The 20028-nt window shown below is 40.7% G+C and overlaps 1 protein-coding gene across 3 annotated transcripts; it reads left to right on the top strand.

Moving 5' to 3' along the window:
* Positions 1-2795: 2795 nt before the first annotated feature.
* Positions 2796-19335, top strand: LOC118367453 (PHD finger protein 1-like). 3 transcript variants are annotated; one of them, XM_052494269.1, is made up of 16 exons: positions 2796-3281; positions 3850-3928; positions 4022-4103; positions 4785-4871; positions 5391-5485; positions 6010-6155; positions 7666-7761; positions 8251-8319; positions 8545-8668; positions 9036-9103; positions 9378-9515; positions 11607-11685; positions 12043-12108; positions 15690-15805; positions 16074-16157; positions 16319-19335. In XM_052494269.1, exons 2-16 carry the CDS (start codon positions 3851-3853, stop codon positions 16644-16646), a joined length of 1656 nt encoding a protein of 551 aa, XP_052350229.1. In that variant the 5' UTR covers positions 2796-3281; position 3850; the 3' UTR covers positions 16647-19335. The 3 variants fall into 3 exon arrangements, with proteins under 3 accessions (XP_052350229.1, XP_035606847.2, XP_035606849.2); XM_035750954.2 differs by lacking the exons at positions 2796-3281; positions 3850-3928; positions 4022-4103; positions 4785-4871; positions 5391-5485 and having other exon boundaries at positions 6017-6155; positions 9378-9509; XM_035750956.2 differs by lacking the exons at positions 2796-3281; positions 3850-3928; positions 4022-4103; ... (1 more) ...; positions 5391-5485; positions 12043-12108 and having other exon boundaries at positions 6017-6155; positions 9378-9509.
* Positions 19336-20028: the final 693 nt, after the last annotated feature.

Raw genomic sequence — 20028 nt, forward strand, 5'->3', positions numbered from 1 at the left:
GTTTCCCTTTACTGGGGCAATAGTGATTGAATCAACACAATATTATCCACTTTAAATGCAACATACCGAAACAAAACTAATCATGCAAGAGATTTTGTTGTAGGCCGAATGCATCGGAGTAGGATTATATTGCATTGAAACGCATGACTCAGCCCGTACTCTAAACAGACCTGTGCGGCATAACCAATCAGAGCTGCAGTAGGCCTATATGCAAATAGACAATTCCAAAGATGGATTTGTGCCATTTACTTTGAACTGGACTGTGTTTACAGCATGAGCGATTGTGAGTAGATGCGCTTGTTTTGAGATCAAGGCGAGAGTTGCATGTAAAGCCATGTGTGCACATTAATATCCTTTGCTAGTTAATGAGTTAGCCCAGTTATAGATCATTTGTAGTCAGCAATAGGGGAGTGATTGCTTTCTACAAGAGCACAAAACATGTACAATTCTACACATCTTTGAATAGCTAGTCAGGCAAACAGCTATTTTTTTTTGTCTTAAAGGGGCAGTGTTCTATTTTGATGCTTGCTTGAATAAGCTAAGTAGCTAATAGGCAGAGGGTAGCATAATTTGTCTGATTCTCTGTAATAACGGTATGGGAATAATAATGCATTTTATTTTGGAAAGTGGTTTCTTGCATCAAACAACACAACAGCATTTTCAGTCACCTCCTTGTCTGAAGGACATGTGGATAAACAGGTTAATGTCAAGCCCTGTATGTTTTTTTCTCTCTCAATAGTCTCATGGAATGTAGGCCGACAATGAACAACACACATTGGCTGCTACTGTGGACTGAATTATTAAACAGTTATTTCCATGTTAATATATTATGCAATGCTTTTTTTCTTCATTGTTTTTGATGGTAGGCCACACTGGTAGCCCTACATTATAATCAAATAGCCACAGTAGCCGACTTGGCCACAGTTAAAACTGTAACTTAAAGCGGGTACAGCCTCAGGGTTCATAGTACATTTTAACAATGTTCAAGTTTGCGCTCAGCAGACCTGAAATTGGCTCAGTGCTCAATTAGAGGGAACATTGTCCATGACACCCCTGGATGTAGTAGCACAATATCCTATTAATGGTGCTTGTTTCCTTCTGTCTCTGAAAGTTTACTCTAATATTCTTAATTAAACCCTTCTATGGACACTAGCCACATTGAGTTTTGCCTAGTTTTTATCAGAAGCTCATGACTGTCTGCTTCCCCTCCGCTCTGTCTCATGACAGAACTGCTCACAAAGCCCCGGCTGTGTGTGTGAGAGGCATCTTTATTCCAAAAGGGAGAGTACATGAAAGGCGTCAAGTTGTCAACCTTATGACCCCTGCACAAGCCCCGTATTAACATGACTAGGGGTCATTTTTCTCTTCTGTGATGATACTAAAGTTGGGCTAATGGGCTCACTATCCTTTCTTGGTAAATAGTGAATCTTGCTGTGAGACTGCTAGAAGCATAATTCCGTTTTGCCATTATTCAAAGCGACCCTCATCCAAATGCTAATGATACATTCCAAACATCTCTTTCATCACACAGTCATGTGAACTGAACTGTAGTTCAGCTAAATGCCACCACTGCATTTTTATTAGCCTACCACTACACTACACTACTGACAGAGCAGTGCATTTGAAGGTGTAGTGTGCTCGCCATCTAGTGTTGCCAATGAGGAACTCATTGTCATCCTTCAGAAATGCCAGTGGCCATTTTGAGCACAATATTACCATATGCTTGATACATTCATAGGACAAAAACAAGCAAATGAACAAATACATATAATCTAACGATACAAATAACATATGAAACACCTCATCACGTGTTGCTTTGACTATTAAATTATAGGCTATGTTGCCTACTCATAGAATTGTCAGTGCTAAGTTATGGTATGACACTTTAAAATGCCCTTTAATCTGCAGTTCATAAATTATAAACATGAACGTGTGTGCAATTTCTAGGACTCATAATTAACCAATGGTAAATAAGTAAAATTGTTACTCATTCTGACATGGGTTATTACCATGTTATGTTATCACCCAGTTGTTGTGAGAAATGAAAGCTTGTGTGACCAGCGATATTCATGGTGATAGTGAGCAGAGGCAAGTGGTGATGACATTACTGAGCATATGCATCGATTATTGAGCTGTAAAGAATAGATGATTGGTCATAGATATTCAATACTTCACAATAAGAGGAAATGTATAGAACAACTATAGACTGTTGTAAATCACATTCAACAATTCCCTTTGATGACAGTGACAAGTACTCAAACTAATCCAAGCCTTAATTATCCTTAATTATGTAGGCTAACTTTGTATAGTGTCCAAAACCTGAAAATAGGCTTATCTGGCAAGGGGACCACAAAGACTGCACAAATAACTCTATATAAACAATTACAATGTTTATTATACATATTGTATATTGAAGCCTAGGCTATATAATACAAATGTAGTAATATTAAGAAATTAGATAATTTATGATCACATTATGATTATAGTTTATTTTAGCTGGAAGGAAAGAAAAATGCTGACTTATAGCAAGGAGACTATTTATGGTGGAATTTACTGAATGGTAAAAAATAAGGTGAATAACACGTGTGAGCGCATCTTCCACTGGCCCTTCTAAAACTTTCTCCAGGACTCCAAACTTGCAGCACCCTTCTTTGGGAGGTACCAATTAATGAGGTATGTAAAACTTCCACTAATTGGCCACATAAACTCCAGCGACTATCGTCGTTGGCTGATTTTTAACTGGCTTTTAGCACGATTTAGTTAAATCTTCGGAAAACACAGCTTTCCTTGTCATAACGGTTTAGAGGTAATTTCTTCGGATGTTAAGGTGTTCCCGCCGCCGTTGCCCCGGTCCCCCCTATCTCCCTCCCACTCTATCTCTCGGTGTTTTATGTCTGCGTCACAACAAGTCGGTCGAGAAAGAGGCAGGGATGATGGCGTCTCTCGCGGGTTGATTCTCGTGCTGCTCTGACAAACACGCCTAATAGCATCAATAGGTGGAGAAACGAGAGCAAAGGCAAGGGAACATGACGAAACGACGTCGCGGAGGACAGACAGACCGAGGGAAAGACGGACGTACCGACGGTGTCTCACTGACGACTTGACTGACATACGCGCTTGGCACAGACACATACATGCACATCCACTTTGGCACACACGTAGGCTTCACATCCAACCGGCCAGTAATTGAGACGAGAGGAAAACAGAAGAGATACAATATTTCATGTCAAGCCGGCACAGGAATCGCTGTGACCCCAACGGAGAGGAGTTCGACTTGACAGGTAGCAATGGCTCTCTGTTCATCCAGCAACACTGTCTATGTTCATTTTTATTGATCAGAAAATGCTATTATTTATCATGTGTCTCTTTGACTTGAGTGCCTGCACTGGAACAACCGCTGGATGTGCAGAGATTATGTCCATAGGCTACAGCGATTCCTTTCTATTCAAGTTTTGTCGTTTTCGATTTTCAAAGAGGATACAACACAGAAGTGCACGAGAAAGCAAAGTAGAGAGACGTACAGTGGTGTTACAATCAAACTACAGTGCAGTCATCATGCAGTGGTGAATGCATTTTCTCACATGTGTTGTGTCATAATGGTTTGTCCTGCTCCATGCATGGGCACTTACACTCATCATTAAATCTGCTGGATTCAGACTGTGGCTATGCTGGGTTTGTGAGAATGTATCGCCTTATCCACTCCAGCCAAGTGCCTATGGAACGATAAGGCCATAAACCTCTGTCAGCAATGGCAGCAAAGTATTCAGTGAATAAATCGGATTTCCATTTCACATGAGCCCCCTCCTCTCCCTCACCCCTTCTTTATCTCTCTCTCTCACTTCTCTTCAGGATGGGGGGAGTAAGTGAAGGGGATGATGTGTTAGCTCGATGGAGTGATGGGCTACTGTACCTCGGTAATGTGAAAAGAGTAAGTGTGTGTGCGTGTGTGTGTGTGCAGTTGGAAAGTATTCTATTTAGGTTTGAGTGAACAAATCCACTCTCTTTCCATCCCACTCCTCAGGTAGATGGAGTCAAGCAGTGTTGTCTGGTGAGATTTGAGGACAACTCGGAATTCTGGGTCCTAAGAAAAGACATTCACTCTTGTAAGACTTACAGCTTACTCTTGTTTTCCTCAGTTAACACAACACATTTAACGGAGGGTTTTTGGGCACTGTGGACTTCCTTTTGAATCAAAGTATTATCTCCTAAAATGTGGATAAAACTATTTCATTCATATCTACCCTTTCTATAGCTAGGGGGCTAATTGAGGATTCTCCATTATCATATTTTAATCATCTTTATGTTTACCTTACCTTGATTCACCTCAGGGTGTTTAAAGAAATTCATAAAATGTCTTTTGATGTTTCTCTCTCAGCTTTGAAAAGTTTGTTCTGAATTTGACGCTCTCTATTCATTCCGATGCATTGTAGTTCAAAAGAATGTTGTGCAATTAAGGTCTTTAGTCAAGGTTGAAATACAACATTCCCTGGAAATGTTGGCATTTCTGATGGGGTACTTTTAGGTGTAATTGGTGTATTTATGAATTTATTAGTGTAATGACTCCATAGGGAAATGGCGCCCCCACGTAGTTAGTGTAAAGTGGAGGGAAGCACAGCCAAATATCCGCATGTCAAAAGGAGTGAAATCTGAAAGGATGCAGGAGACATTGAAATCAATGAAGTGGCAAGGAAATGAATCAATATACATAAATTAACACTTTTGAGTGATCTTTCTCTTTTTTTCCCCCTCTCTCTGACACTCACTCCTTTTCTCTCTCGCTTAAGTCTCAGTTGGAGTGGAAGAGGTTTGCTGTGTCTGTGATGCCCCGCCTCTTAAAGAACCTCTCATCAATTGTCTTAAATGTCGTCACGGTAAGAAAACACAGCATGTTATGTACTATTCATCGAGGTATTGTCAAATAATAACTTATGAAAAGGGTAGGCACAACTAATTTAAAGAAAGAAAAAAAAAACAATGCCATCTATTTTTTTTTCTTCAGATTTTCTACCAGATAATATACGCTGAGTGTACAAAACATTAGGAACACCTTCCTAATACTGAGTTGCACCCCTTTTGCCCTCAGAACAGCCTCAGTTGTTGGGGGAAATGGTCTCTACAAGGTGTCGAAAGTGTCCCACATAGATGCTGGCTTATGTTGACTCCAATACTTCCCAGAGTTGTGTCAAGTTGGCTGGATGTCATTTGGGTGGTGGACCGTTCTTGATACACACAGGAAACTGTTGAGCATGAAAAACCCACCAGCGTTGCAGTTCCTAATGTTTTGTATACTCAGTGTATAATATTTCATGAAAAGAGACAAGGAAATATCCTCCATCAGTAACATATACTCAGCATGTGAATTACAGTAAACACTCTCCATTCCATAACAGGTTATCATCCTGAGTGCCACACTCCGTCCATTGAGCCGGAAGCTGACAGCAATTCTTGGATATGTCGGCAATGTGTCTTTGCAGTGGCAACCAAGGTTAGACTGCTAATCTTTCTGTTTCACACACTGCCTCTTGGCTCAGGGAAAATATCAATTTCAGACTTGTACATTTTTTTGTTATCTATCCAGAGGATTTCAATACCAGTGTTGTGTTAAAACAGTGTCGTCAAAGGATATATCTGAAGCACACCACAGAAATGTTACAACTCTGTATTATGGTTTCTGGACATCTGACCAGTTCATCAATGCAGATTTTTTTCAAGATTATACTGTATTATCGTGATTATGGTCAGTAATTCATGTATGCTCCAATTCTGTACTGTAGGTGTTAGATGAGTGAGCACTGTGGTTAAGGGCTAATTGTCCATCGGTCAATGTCCATATCTCATTGACCTGACTTTTCTCAATATATTATCTCACTCAGCTGACCTACAATAAAATTAGATGAATTGCTTTTTCTGGATAGTTCCCATCCAATGTCATCTATCTTGAATGTACTGACATGACCGGGAGTGGAGAGGTCGCTGTAGTGAATCGATTTGTCAACATTTATTTCAGAGAGGGGAGCCATCAAACGAGGACGGTTTGCCCGGCTCATGCAAATCATGAAACTTCGGCTGCCCTATCAGCTGTCATCTTTAGACTGGGACCCACAGCATCTGACCAACCAGCAGCAGTGTTACTGCTACTGTGCCGGACCTGGAGAGTGAGTGACAATTTATAGCTTCTAACAGATTCCCTCAGTAAATAAATTATGTTATACACAATTTGTAAGTCGCTCTGGATAAGAGCGTCTGCTAAATGACTTAAATGTAATGTTAAATGTGTGGGTCTAATCATGAATGCTGATTGGTTAAAACCGCATTCCAGATGGTGTCTATTCCACAAGTTACCACTGGCTAAATCTATGACGTTAAAATGCCTATTTACTGTGTTCCATCTGACTGTGCAATCCACTGATCTCCACTATAAAAAGCATCTAGACATTATCTCACATTTCTTTTAGACTAACTTTGAGTTTTTAACAGCGGAGATGTAAAAACTTTGGTGTCTGTCTCTCCGACATTTGCAACATTGTTTCAATATTCAAATTGGATCTCCAGCTGTCCCATATTAATGGACGTGTAGGGAGTCGGGATGAGACAGACAGGAAGGCAGCTTTTCTCAGCCAGTTGAAATCATGAATCAGCATAATTGGTATGGATATATACAAAGAACTATCAATAGAAAACAGGTCAAATGAAACGAAGTGCAGCTAGTTTGAAGTCTTTCCATCTTCAGTTTGAAGTGATTGTGTTAGATGTGTTGTTGGCTAGCTCCTCTGAACAACAGTGTCCTAAAGAGAGAGCACATTTTCCATGTCAGGCGAAATCGTGCCTCATTAGCTCATTGTTATGGATGTATCCAAATAAATGTCACTAGAAAACAGCTTAAACAGATGCAAATGCAGCTACTTTGCTCTTATTCCTGCTGCACTGTTTTACATGACTGTAAGTTAGCCGTAGTTAGCTAGCTAGCAAGCAAGGGATAACAACGTTGCAAGTCAGTATTTCAATGGAACATTTAGAACAAACAACTGGGTCGCATCCATAGATACAGAACAAAAAGACTGAACGACCGGGTCGCGTTTCTGGCAACTGAACGAATGACCAGCCGGCTTGGGTAGCAAGCCTAGATTTGTGTCGGGACTATATCTTGTGGAAGGATTAAAATGGTATGAATACATTTAATCCAAATAACATTTATAATGAAAATATGTCAATCATTATTTGAGTATGTTGTTAACCCGTTGTATAAAAGTCATAATGCCCCCAAAGTCGGTGTTCGGAGAATATATTGACACGGTTTGCCGGCCCTCGACTTTGATTCGGTTCTAACAACACCCATACCAATATATCCTCCAAACACCGGCTTCTCAGGCAGTATCACTTAATAATAACATTTTATAATTAGTGTGTAGCACATGTATTGGTCAATAAGCTTTACTATTCATTTTGCTTACCGACAAAAACAAATAGAATATTCATGTCGGAACCCTGCATGCCCTTTTCACCATTATACAGCTCTACTGTCAAGACATAATGTGTTTTTCAGTTGAGTATTGCACCCTCTTGAAAAATACATAATATACTGTACTCTTGTCAGGTGGCCACCAGATGTTAGCTATGTTTTGGCCATTGGGGAGTGTGGCTAATGTTCTTATTTATCAACTGCAGGTGGAACCTGAAAATGTTGCAGTGTGGAAGTTGTGGTCAGTGGTTTCATGAAGCTTGCACACAGTGTCTGACCAAGCCGTTGTTATACGGAGACAGGTGAGTCAGAGTACTGTTATCTATAACCTTGTACTGCTCCTTTGCATTACCATTGTCAAACCATAACAGAGAGGTTATAAAACTGGCAGTGGTAGGGCTAATGCTGTTAGTGTTCATTGCTAATAGCAGTGCAGTTGTTATTCTGCCTCTCTGGTGTCCAATGTAATGTGGTAGAGGTTTAAAATTAATTCAAATTAGTCCAGTCCATTACACCATTATTGTCACATTAACCATCTGTATTATCCTACTGGTTTAATGCCCATGATATATTTATTACATTACTCTTTGTTTCTGCATAGGAAAGTAATGTTTGAGATTGATGGTGAGGTAGAATGTGCTGCTTTGTTACATCTGCTAAACAGGTGATGGAAACTGGGAAGAATTTGCTGACAGTAGCAACCACGTACTATGTTATGTTTCCATTGACCTTTATATCTGGTCAATCACAGGCAGAAATAGAATCATCTGTGTTCTATTTCTTTCTGAAAGGTTTTATGAGTTCCAGTGCTCAGTCTGTGCAAGCGGACCAGAGACAATTCAACGGCTACCCATGAGCTGGTAAAGCTATACAGTATCTGCTAAGAGAAGAATACATCATTTAAAATGCAGGGATTATCACACTGAAACACTCTTGAAAACCCGTTTCTTCTGACAGGTTTATTGAGTCGTGTGGGTTACAATATGTTAATTCCTCTTACTCAATAATGTCATGAAAAGCTTTGTGATGTGATAAATTCTGAACTAACGGCGTCTTTTTTCCTGGTGTGTTTGTTGTAAATACAGGGTAGATTTGGCCCATTTGGTGCTCTACCACCTCTCCTTGTGCTGCAAGAGAAAATACTTTGATTTCGACCATGAAATCATGTCGTTTGCCAATGAGAATTGGGACTCTTTGCTTCTCGGCTCGGTATAAAAATGTCCTCACTTACGTGCTATGATGAAACGATGTGAAAGTGTTAGCTAGCGTCATTGGTTAGCAGTCATGTGGTAATTATGTGCTTTGATTTCATTAGCTACTTGCCATTGTTATTTAGCACATTTTAAAAGGTAAATATAATTTGTATTTGATGTGGCTCTCAGGTACTGCAGTTGCATTCAAATCAGTCATACCCTTTTTTAATGAGCTGTTCACAAATCACATTAGTAACTAACTATGTCATCCATGGAGATGTTTACCTTTCGTCAATGTGTCTCTAAATGTGTTAACATTTGTTTCAGGCTACCATCCACAGTGTTAATCAAGCTCCTGATTTTCATTCCTCTCTGTCCCCCAGCTCTCTGACACACCAAGGCAAGATCGCTGCCACAATCTGCTCAACGCTTTGAACTCCAACAAAGACAGGTGAGATTCTGCATATGATGCGAAGAACAAACAGAAGCCACAGCTATGCGTGACCAGATTTATGATAGCGTTGCTTCTGGAATTGTACATTTGGTTAAAGGAAATACAGTTAGTTAATTGTTTCAGTTAGTTAACTCTTTGATATTATCAATAGAGAACGATAAGAAAACATAGCATTATTGTCTAACTTGTTTAAAAAAAAAAACGATGACCTGACTTTACAAAGTTTTTGTCGACAAGTTTTGAAAGTCTTTTTCTCTGTGATGTCATCCAGGTTTGTCTCTGGTAAAGAGATCAAGAAGAAGAAGTGTCTTTTTGGGCTCCAGGTCCGAGCTCCGCCTCCCCTGACCTCTGATTCATCTCCCCTCATCACTGACCCGCCCATCAACATCACCCAAAGGAGAAGGTCAGAGTAAGGACAACTTCTGTGATTTATTATTCTCTCATTACAAACACAAGCCCCAGGACTCAACTCCTTATATGGATACATTCATTCTAGTAATTAATTGCACATTTACAATAATGAAAAAGAGCGGCACCTTGTAGACGGTGGTCCTTCCAGCTGGATAGGAACAACTGTTCCTAACTAAACAGGCTCCTGTGTGCCTCATTAAATCATGACGGGAAGGACTCACTTATTTCACTCTGGTTAATATGTTTATAACTAATATTTGTATCAATAAATACATCATCTATAGTGTGTGTGTGTGTGTGTGTGTGTGTGTGTGTGTGTGTGTGTGTGTGTGTGTGTGTGTGTGTGTGTGTGTGTGTGTGTGTGTGCGCATACGCTCGTGTGCGCATTCGCATGTGGACATTGATCATCTTGCTAAACATTCTCAACACCATCTTCTCTTTCATTCTCTATAGGCTTAAAATAAAAAAACACCACATTTATACCAAAAGTTCAGGCACACCTACTCATTCAAGGGTTTTTCTTTATTTGTACTATTTTCTACATTGAAAAATAATAGTGAAGACAACAAAACTATGAAATAACACATGGAATCAGGCAGTAACCAAAAAAGTGTTAAAGAAATTGAAATAAATTTTATATTTGAGATTCTGTAAAGTAGCCACCCTTTGCCTTGCTTTGCACACTCCTGTTATTCCTTCAACCAGCTTCACCTGGAATGCTTTTCCAACAGCCTTGAAGGTGTTCCCACATATGCTGAGCACCTGTTGGCTGCTTTTCCTTCACTCCACGGTCCAACTCATCCCACACCATCTCAATTGGGTTGAGGTCGGCTGATTGTGGAGTCCAGGTCATCTGATGTAGCACTCCATCACTCTCCTTCTTGGTCAAATAGCCCTTACACAATCTGGAGGTGTGCTGGGTAATTGTCCTGTTGAAAAACAAATGATAGTCCCACTAAGCACAAACCAGATGGGATAGCATATTGCTGTGGTAGCCATGTTGGTTAGGTGTGCCTTGAATTCTAAATAAATCGCACAGTGTCACCAGCTAAGCACCCTCACGCCTCCTTCTCAATGCTTCACACTGGGAACCACACATGCGAAGATCATCCGTTCACCTAATCTGTGTCTCACAAAGAACCAAAAATCTCAAATTTGGACTCATAAGTCCAAAGGACAGATTTACACCGGTCTAATGTCCATTGCTCTTGTTTCTTGGCCCAAGAAATTCTCCTATTCTTATTGATGTCCTTTAATAGTGGTTTATTTGCAGCAATTTGACCATGAAAGCCTGATTCATGTAGTCTCCTCTGAACAGTTCATGTTGAGATGTCTGTTACTTGAACTCTGTAAAGCATTTATTTGGTCTGCAATCTGAGGTGCAGTTAAATCGAATGAACTTATCTTCTGCAGCAGTGGAAACTCTGGGTCTTCCTTTCCTGTGGCGGTCCTCATGAGAGCCAGTTTCATCATATCACTTGATGGTTTTTGCGACTGCACTTGAGAAACTTTAAAAGTACTTGAAATGTTCTGTATTGACTGACCTTCATGTCTTTAAGTAATGATGGACTGTCATTTCTCTTTGCTTATTTGAGCTGTTTTTGCCATAATATGGACTTGGTCTTTTAGCAAATAGGCTATCTTCTGTATACCACCCCTACCTTGTCACAACACAACTGATTGGCTCAAACGCATTAAGAAGGAAAGACATTCCACAAATTAACTTTTAACAAGGCACACCTGTTAATTGAAATACATTCCAGGTGACTACCTAATGAAGCTGGTTGAGAGAATGCCAAGAGTATGCAAAGCTGTCATCAAGGCAAAGGGTGGCTACTTTGAAGAATCTCAAATCTAAAATATATTTTGATTTAACACTTTTTTGGTTACTGCATGATTCCATGTGTTATTTCGTAGTTTTCATGTCTTCACTATTATTCCACAATGTAGAAAATTGTAAAAAATAAAGAGAAACCCTGGAATGAGTAGGTGTGTCCAAACTTTTGACTCACACTGTAGTTGTCTAAGTGAAAACAGTGCACCACTCCTCAAGTTATTGACTGTGTCTTTGTGTTGTTGTGTGGAGCAGCCCATTGTCACTGCCCTGCCAGAGGAGAGCGGTGGGGCCAGAGTCACGCAAATCAAAGCGGCGCATCATGGAGACACAGGTCAGTGCTTCTGCCTCGAACCAGGCATCAAGGGAGAGATCAGACATCAGTCGCTTCCTCACTGCATAGCAAAGAGCTGCCTGGCATTGGAACGACATGTCAGTCAGTGTGTGGAGAAAAGATTCTCCTTATAGCCAGTGTTGTCTGTTTACATATTCTTCAAAGCCCAGCCTACCCCTCATACACTATTGAAGCTGGTTTTACGACTCGATCGATCAAGTATGACGGCATGTTATGGTCACGGATTTAGAAATATATGTTTTAATATGAATAGAAAATACACATCCTTTTATACTACTGCTTAGGCTGGCTCCCTAATCCTGAGACAATAAATGTTATGGATCGGTCGTATTTCAGCGGGCAGTACTTCCAGAAGACTGTTGTATCCTGAGCGGACATGAATCATCTTCCATCTTGGGGCAGGTTGGTTATCCCAGGGAAAGTGAGAGGGGAAGGTACGCTGATATGCGGCATCTGGGAGCGCGTCCAAGTGCACTTTGCAGTCGATTACAGTTTGGCCAGGTGGCGCTGGCACTTTGACAGTGCAGCATTGACAGAGCACCTCGATTTAAAGGGACAGCACGCTAGTAAGGGGACAATGCTAGTATAGCACTGATGTAATTACTGTATATGTTGTGGGTCACAGTCCAGCATTGGAGGTTGATAGACCTGAGGGTGTGCTGAGAACTGAGGAAGCAAATGATAGATGGGATAGAGTACTGATGCTTTTGTTGTTATGGTAGCGAGCTCACACTGTAAGAAATTCTACCTCAGTCTCCACAATATAAATCTACTTCTACATAGGAAATGGAGGTGACAGATAAACAGATATACACTATATATACGGGGCGGCAGGGTAGCCTAGTGGTTAGAGCGTTGGACTAGTAACCGGAAGGTTGCAAGTTCAAACCCCCGAGCTGACAAGGTACAAATCTGTCGTTCTGCCCCTGAACAGTGGGCAGTTCTGCCCCTGAACAGTGGGCAGTTAACCCACTGTTCCTAGGCCGTCATTGAAAATAAGAATCTGTTCTTAACTGACTTGCCTAGTTAAGTAAGGGTAAAATAAAAAAATGTATATGTGGACATGGCTATGGAGCAGAGGAAACGAGTTCTCTGGAGTGATGAATCACACTTCACCATCTGGCTGTCTGACGGACGAATCGGGGTTTGGCAGATTCCAGGAGAATGCTACCTGCCTCAATGCATAGTGTCAACTGTAAAGTTTGGTGGAGTAGGAATAATGGTCTGGGGCTGTTTTTCATGGTTCGGGCTAGGCCCGAATGACATTCTAGACTCCGGGATGCTGGCCTTCTAGGCAGAGTTCCTCTGTCCAGTGTCTGTGTTCTTTTTCCCATCTTAATATTTTATTTTTATTGGCCAGTCTGAGATATGGCTTTTTCTTTGCAACTCTGCTTAGAAGACCAGCATCCCAGGGTTGCCTCTTCCCTGTTGACGTTGAGACTGGTGTTTTGCGGGTACTATTTAATGAAGCTGCCAGTTGAGGACTTGTGAGGTGTCTGTTTCTCAAACTAGACACTAATGTACTTCTCTTCTTGCTCAGTTGTGCACCGGGGCCTCCCACTCCTCTTTCTATTCTGGTGAGAGCCAGTTTGCGCTGTTCTGTGATGGGAGTAGTACACAGCGTTGTATGAGATCTTCAGTTTTTTGTCAATTTCTCACATGGAATTGCCTTAATTTCTCAGAACAAGAATAGACTGACGAGTTTCAGAAGAAAGTTATTTGTTTCTGGCCATTTTGAACCTGTAATCGAACCCACAAATGCTGATGCTCCAGATACTCAACTAGTCTTAAGAAGGCCAATTTTATTGCTTCTTTAATCAAACCAACAGTTTCAGCTGTGCTAACATAATTGCAAAAGGGTTTTCCTAATGATCAATTAGCCTTTTAAAATGATACATTTGAATTAGCTAACACAATGTGCCATTGGAACACAGTAGTGATGGTTGTTGATAATGGGCCTCTGTACGCCTATGTACAGTTGAAGTCGGAAGTTTACATCCAACTTAGGTTGGAGTCATTAAAACTTGTTTTTAAACCACTCCACAAATGTCTTGTTAACAAACTATAGTTTTGGCAAGTCGGTTATAGGACATCTACTTTGTAAATGACACAAATCATTTTTCCAACAATTGTTTACAGACAGATTATTTCACTTATAATTCACTGTATCACAATTCCAGTGGGTCAGGAGTTTACATACACTAAGTTGACTGTGCCTTTAAACAGCTTGGAAAATTCCAGAAAATTATGTCATGGCTTTAGAAGCTTCTCATAGGCTAATTGACATCATTTGAGTCAATTGGAGGTGTACCTGTGGATGTATTTCAAGGCCTACCCTAAACCCAGTGACTCTTCACTTGATATCATAGGAAAATCAAAAGAAATCAGCCAGGAGACCTCCACAAGTCTGGTTCATCCTTGGGAGCAATTTCCAAATGCCAAAAGGTACCACGTTCATCTGTACAAACAATAATACGCAAGTATAAACACCGTGGGACCACGCAGCCGTCATACCGCTCAGGAAGGAGACGCGTTCTGTCTCCTAGAGATGAACGTACTTTGGTGCGAAAAGTGCAAATCAATCCCAGAACAACAGCAAAGGACCTCGTGAAGATGCAGGAGGAAACCGGTGCACAAGTATCTATATCCACAGTAAAACGAGTCCTATATCGACATAACCTGAAAGGCCGCTCAGCAAGGAAGAAGCCACTGCTCCAAAACTGCCATAAAAAGATAGTACAAAGATCGTACTTTTTGGGAGAAATGTCCTCTGGTCTGATGAAATAAAAATAGAACTGTTTGGCCGTAATGACCATCGTTATGTTTGGAGGGAAAATGGAGAGGCTTGCAGAACACCATCCTAACCGTGAAGAATGGGGGTGGCAGCATCATGTTGTGGGGGTGCTTTTCTGCAGGAGGGACTGGGGCACTTCACAAAATAGATGGCATCATGAGGTTGGAAAATTATGTGGATATATTGAAGCAATATCTGAAGACGTCAGGAAGTTCAAGCTTGGTCACAAATGTGTCTTCCAAATGGACAATGACCACAAGCATACTTCCAAAGTTGTGGCAAAATGGCCTAAGGACAACAAAGTCAAGGTATTGGAGTGGCCATCACAAAGCCCTAACCTCAATCCTATAGACAATTTGTGGGCAGAACTGAAAAAGTGTGTGCGAGCAAGGAGGCCTACAAACCTCACTCAGTTACACCAGCTCTGTCGGGAGGAATGGGCCAAAATTCACCCAATGTATTGTGGGAAGCTTGTGGAATGCTACCCGAAACGTTTGATGCAAGTTAAACCATTTAAAGGCAATGCTACCAAATACTAATTGAGTGTATGTAAACTTCTGACCCACTGGGAATGTGATGAAAGAAATAAAAGCTGAAATAAATCATTCTCTCTACTATTATTCTGACTTTTCACATTCCAAAAATAAAGTGGTGATCCTAACTGACCTAAGACAGGGAATGTTTACTGGGATTAAGTGTCAGGAATTGTGAAAAACGGAGTTTAAATGTATTTGGCTAAGGTGTATGTAAACTTCCGACTTCAACTGTAGATATTCCATTAGAAATCAGCCGTTTCCTGCTACAATAGTCATTTACAACATTAACAATGTCTACACTGTATTTCTGATCAATTTGATGTTATTTTTATGGACAAAAACAAGGACATTTCTAAGTGACCATCAAACTTTTGAATGGTAGTGTATATTTCCTTTTTGAAAGGAGAGCCTTTTGTACTGACAAAATTCCAGCGTCCAACCTTTTAAAAGTGAAATGCAATTACATTTTTTAAATGATATGTATAATTTGATACAGTATGTTAATAGACCTTGGTTTGTATTTAGATGTATTCACAAGCAGTATGAATTATTCTATAAAGATAAGGACATGAACTGCAGTATCATGTCTGTGTGATTGGATTCACTGATTTAGTGTCAAAACACTAGCTAATCAGTGTTTCTCCTGTGTCCAGCCTTGTCCGCCCCCGGTCCCAGCCACCCCAATAGATCTTGTGCCATGTTGCCATGGCTACGTAGGTGGAACTAACCTTTACAACTCCAGGAAGTCGGAGGAGGAGCTGAATTTGGGGTTGGTGCTGTTATTGTGTTGGTTACACTTTACATACTGTATAACAAGTAATAATGCAATGTACTGTATTTACAGAGTGTTAGCTTATTTGCTTTTACATGACATCCTCATTAATTTAGGCTACCCTTATCAAATTCAATTATATTGGTCACATACACGTATTTAGCAGATATTATTGTGGGTGTAGGAAATGCTTGTATTAGTCAGTATGTCAGTGGAAATCCATGTATTGTTACTTTTTTGTCTGTTTTTTTTTCTTTTTCCACAGCTCTCCACCTAAGCGGATGTTTGCCCTGTATCACCCCACCTATAACGGAGCCCCAGCCATCTCCAGAACCCTGCATCACTATAGGTCAGTGTTAACCACAGCTCCTCCTGCTTTCTGGGGACTACCCTCAATCTAGACATCTAGAGAGGAAACCATACCTGTGCCTGGATGACAATGGAAAAAAGTATGAATCTCTCTCTGAAATATTAATCTCTCTCTCTCTCTCTCTCTCTCTCTCTCTTCAGTGCGGAAGATCCTTGTCGAGTGCCGCCCCCCTGCCTCCCCTTCTCCCTGTCATCCTCCCACCATCACCACCACCACCATCACAACCACCACCACCACCAGCAGCAGCACCACCAGCACCAGACTGGCCAGAAGTTGGATCCCTGCCCCTCCCTCCTGCTGCGTGACCTCCCTTCCTATCCGGGCAGCGTGGGGGGAGGGGGCGGGGGGGATGGGTCAGCTGTCAGGGGCTGGGGGGGCGGGGACGGGGTGAGGATTTTGGCGAGGCGAGTAACGCCAGACGGGAAGGTCCAGTACCTCGTGGAGTGGGGGAACGTGAGTGTGTACTGAGAGAAAGTGAGAGAGAGATGGGGGGGTGGAGGGAGGCAGAGAGGATCAACACACCAGAGTGCTTGGCAGGAAAGAGGGGATATTGGAGAGAGAGAGGGAGAGGGAGAATGACTGTTGTGCAGGTGCCACATCAGAAATGTGTGGCAACTTCAAGTACACGCAAAACAAAAACCCCACACAAGGCAAATCCAGGTTGCTCAAACGATATCGCCTCCATTCTATATCATCACACTACGTGTTACTATATCTCCCTCTTTGCTGGTGTTTCTCCTATATTTGTACTGTATACCTTTGGAATATGCCTTTGCATTTATCATGTTTACGTTTGAAGATTGTATATACAGTATTTGATTATAGGCAATTTGTTACGTTACCTTTTGTCATACTTGATTTACATGATAGTATGTAATAGAAATATATTAGGAGCCACAGCAGGGCTTTTGTTTTATAGTTAGATTTATATATTCACAGTATATTATTATAGAATGATTTGATTTGATGTGGTTGCATAGTGCCTATTTGGATTGTGCATCTGCAGATTGAGAAGTTGACCTGAATCAAGGGATCAGGTGATTGAAATGTATGATAACTATTCTATAAGGTTTTCTTCCTCATCCACCAATTGCAATTGAAGAGTCACGACAATGTTGTGTAGGCTTTCACACACAGAATTAGTGTAAAATACATTCCAAACAAATATTAAAACATCTCTTCAAGATTACTGATCAAAATCTTTGATCAGATAGCCATGGAAAATTTGACTGTCAATTTGTTGAGGGGTGTTTTTGCATTGTTTTAGGGAAGAGAAGTCAACAAATTATAGTATTATGTGCAGGTGAAACTATTTGTACTGTTTACCATTTTCAGGCCATAGACAGAGGAGTCAGCTCCTATCTACCAGGTTTACACTGAGGATGAGAGATAGAGTTAACTCTGGCCCATTTCCAAGCTGATACCTAAGCACTAGTCTGGACACTGTAGATCTGACAAGATTGGATAGATCTGAGCAATATGGCTTAAGTTTCATCCGGTCTATCAGAGGGAAAGGTGAGCGTTCATCATATTTTTCATATATCCGATCCTTTCAGATGCACCCAAGAGTCTAAGGGGTTAGGGCTATGGGTTTGTGTTTGATTTGGAACTGGGCCCCAGAGATCATAGTGGAACAGGACGTTGTGTATAGAACTCTAGAATATCATAGTGCAAGGTTCAGAGTTTATATTTATACAGATCTTTATTTCTGCCTTTTGTGGGATAAAACACAGATAAGAGTAAATGTGTGCGTTGTATCCACCAGAAGACAGATTGTGTTACAGGTGTAGTTACAGTAAATACGTAAATAACACAACATGTTATAATCATGTCAACAGAAAACATTTTCAGTCATTTTTTAAAAACCACAGCAAGATGTCACCCGTTCCCCAGATTGAATGATGTGAAATATGCCATCTCTTACTTAAGCAATTAGGCCTGAGCGGGTGTGGTATATGGCAAATATACCACAGCCAAGGGCTGTTCTTAAGCACTACCAAATGTGGAGTGCCTGGATACAGCCCATAGCCATTGTATATTGGCCATATACCACAAACCCCAGAGGTGCCTTATTGCTATTATAAACTGGTTAACAACGTAATTAGAACAGCAAACAGGTAATTTTGTGTCATACCCGTGGTATACAGTCTGATATACCGCATCTTTCAGCCAATCAGCATTCAGGGCTCGAATGACCCGGTTTATAAGAGTGAATAGATGATTGCTCAGCCTGGTCTCATAGACTAGACTTAACATAGTAAATGTAAATCCGGAACACTCATATTAGTATGATATGTTACGTTTGGTATGGTTATATAAGACAGAAGGTTACTTAAGAAAAAAAGGAAGTAATGTGGATGGGTAGGAATATAACGCGAATGACTAGCAACCCAAAGGTTGTGTGTTTGAATCTCATCACAGAGTTTAGCATTTTAGTGCATTAGCATCTTTGCAGCTACTTAGCATGTTAGCTAACCCGTCCCCTAACCTTAACCCTTTAACTTAACTCCTCACCCTAACCCCTAGTGGAGTTAACGTTAGCCACCTAGATAACTTTAGCCACAACAAGTTGGAATTCGTAAAACATAAATTTAGCAAATTGGTAACAACAACATCCACAAATTAAGACAAAATGTAACATATACTAATTGGAGAGCCATAGATTTACATTTACTATGTTACGTCTACCCCCGAGTCTAGGTTGGATTGCAAAGGGTTTGGCACATTTCTAAACAGCAGTGCAGGTTAAATGAACCTCCCAACTCAGTCCTTCCCATCCCAGTTTAGGATTTAGATACTTCTCAGTGAATTTGGCTGTAGTTGAATAGGAAGAGGTCTGTGGAACCATCAATTCGATGGTAATGAATGTATCTGTATGTTTTCTATGGTAAAGTATGTCTATAGACCCGTCAAGTGTTTGTTACTGTAGGTTATAGATGGAGCTATACAAAATGACTTCAAAGGACTGGGGTAAATCTGATCTTGAGTTGAGGAACAAGAAGCTAAGTCTTCTCTTTTTTTTATTATTTGTAGTCAAGTCCAAGTTTGGTTTGATGTATTTTTGGACTTTTGGTCAAATTACATTTATACATGTATAACCTAGGCTGACACAGCCAATGTAAAATTTAAAAAATTAAAAGTTGCCCTTCACATCTTACTAATGTGCTTTGAGTGTTTTCTGTCCATTGATTTTTTAACTTACAATATGTAACGGCCTATTTGTATTTACAGTAGGCCCGCCAATAATAACACATGAATGAATGAATTGCACTTCAGAGACAAAGTTATGTTCCATTCTATTCCATTGTATTCTATTGGTATAGCAATAGACTACACACCCCATTCACATGCAGGTATTACGTGATGAATCAATAGCCCTTCTGCCAGGCAAACAGACTGGCTAGTCCTTATGGCTCTCTTGCCAAGAATCTCTTTGCCATGGCATGTCAAGAGCAGTTGATTCATTGCAGTGACATTTCAGATAGCCTTGTGCATCTTAGAGGGCTATGATGATGCCTACTTCAGTAACTGTATGTTATCCTGTATAGATTAGCAGATCACTATTGACCTTTACATAGGTCGGTTAGGCCGAAATGTATATTCAGCATGAAAGCTTTGGATGTAATTCTGTATAATGCATGTATTTACTTACGTTTCCCACTAGGAGGAGGTGTAAAGGAAAGATTAAAGTGCATTCCCGTTCAGTCTCCAACTGCAGCTGCAAGAGCCAACCGCCAGGTGGTAGCCATAATCCAAGTTTGATACCGTACTATGCAGGCAGGTGAAGCAACTGAACCGAGCAGGACGCCATGTTGGCTCTATGGACCACTATTGGATCCAAGAGGAAATC

The sequence above is a fragment of the Oncorhynchus keta genome, chromosome 34 (assembly GCF_023373465.1).
Source record: "Oncorhynchus keta strain PuntledgeMale-10-30-2019 chromosome 34, Oket_V2, whole genome shotgun sequence".
Lineage (NCBI taxonomy): Eukaryota > Metazoa > Chordata > Actinopteri > Salmoniformes > Salmonidae > Oncorhynchus > Oncorhynchus keta.

Bases quoted from the DNA above. Each gene is read 5' to 3' on its own strand.
- LOC118367453 (XM_052494269.1), top strand. From the start codon at position 3,851: ATGGGGGGAGTAAGTGAAGGGGATGATGTGTTAGCTCGATGGAGTGAT. The intron at 4,104-4,784 runs GTAAGACTTACA...CTCTCGCTTAAG, and splicing joins AAGAAAAGACATTCACTCTT to TCTCAGTTGGAGTGGAAGAG. The intron at 8,320-8,544 runs GTAAAGCTATAC...TTGTAAATACAG, and splicing joins CAACGGCTACCCATGAGCTG to GGTAGATTTGGCCCATTTGG.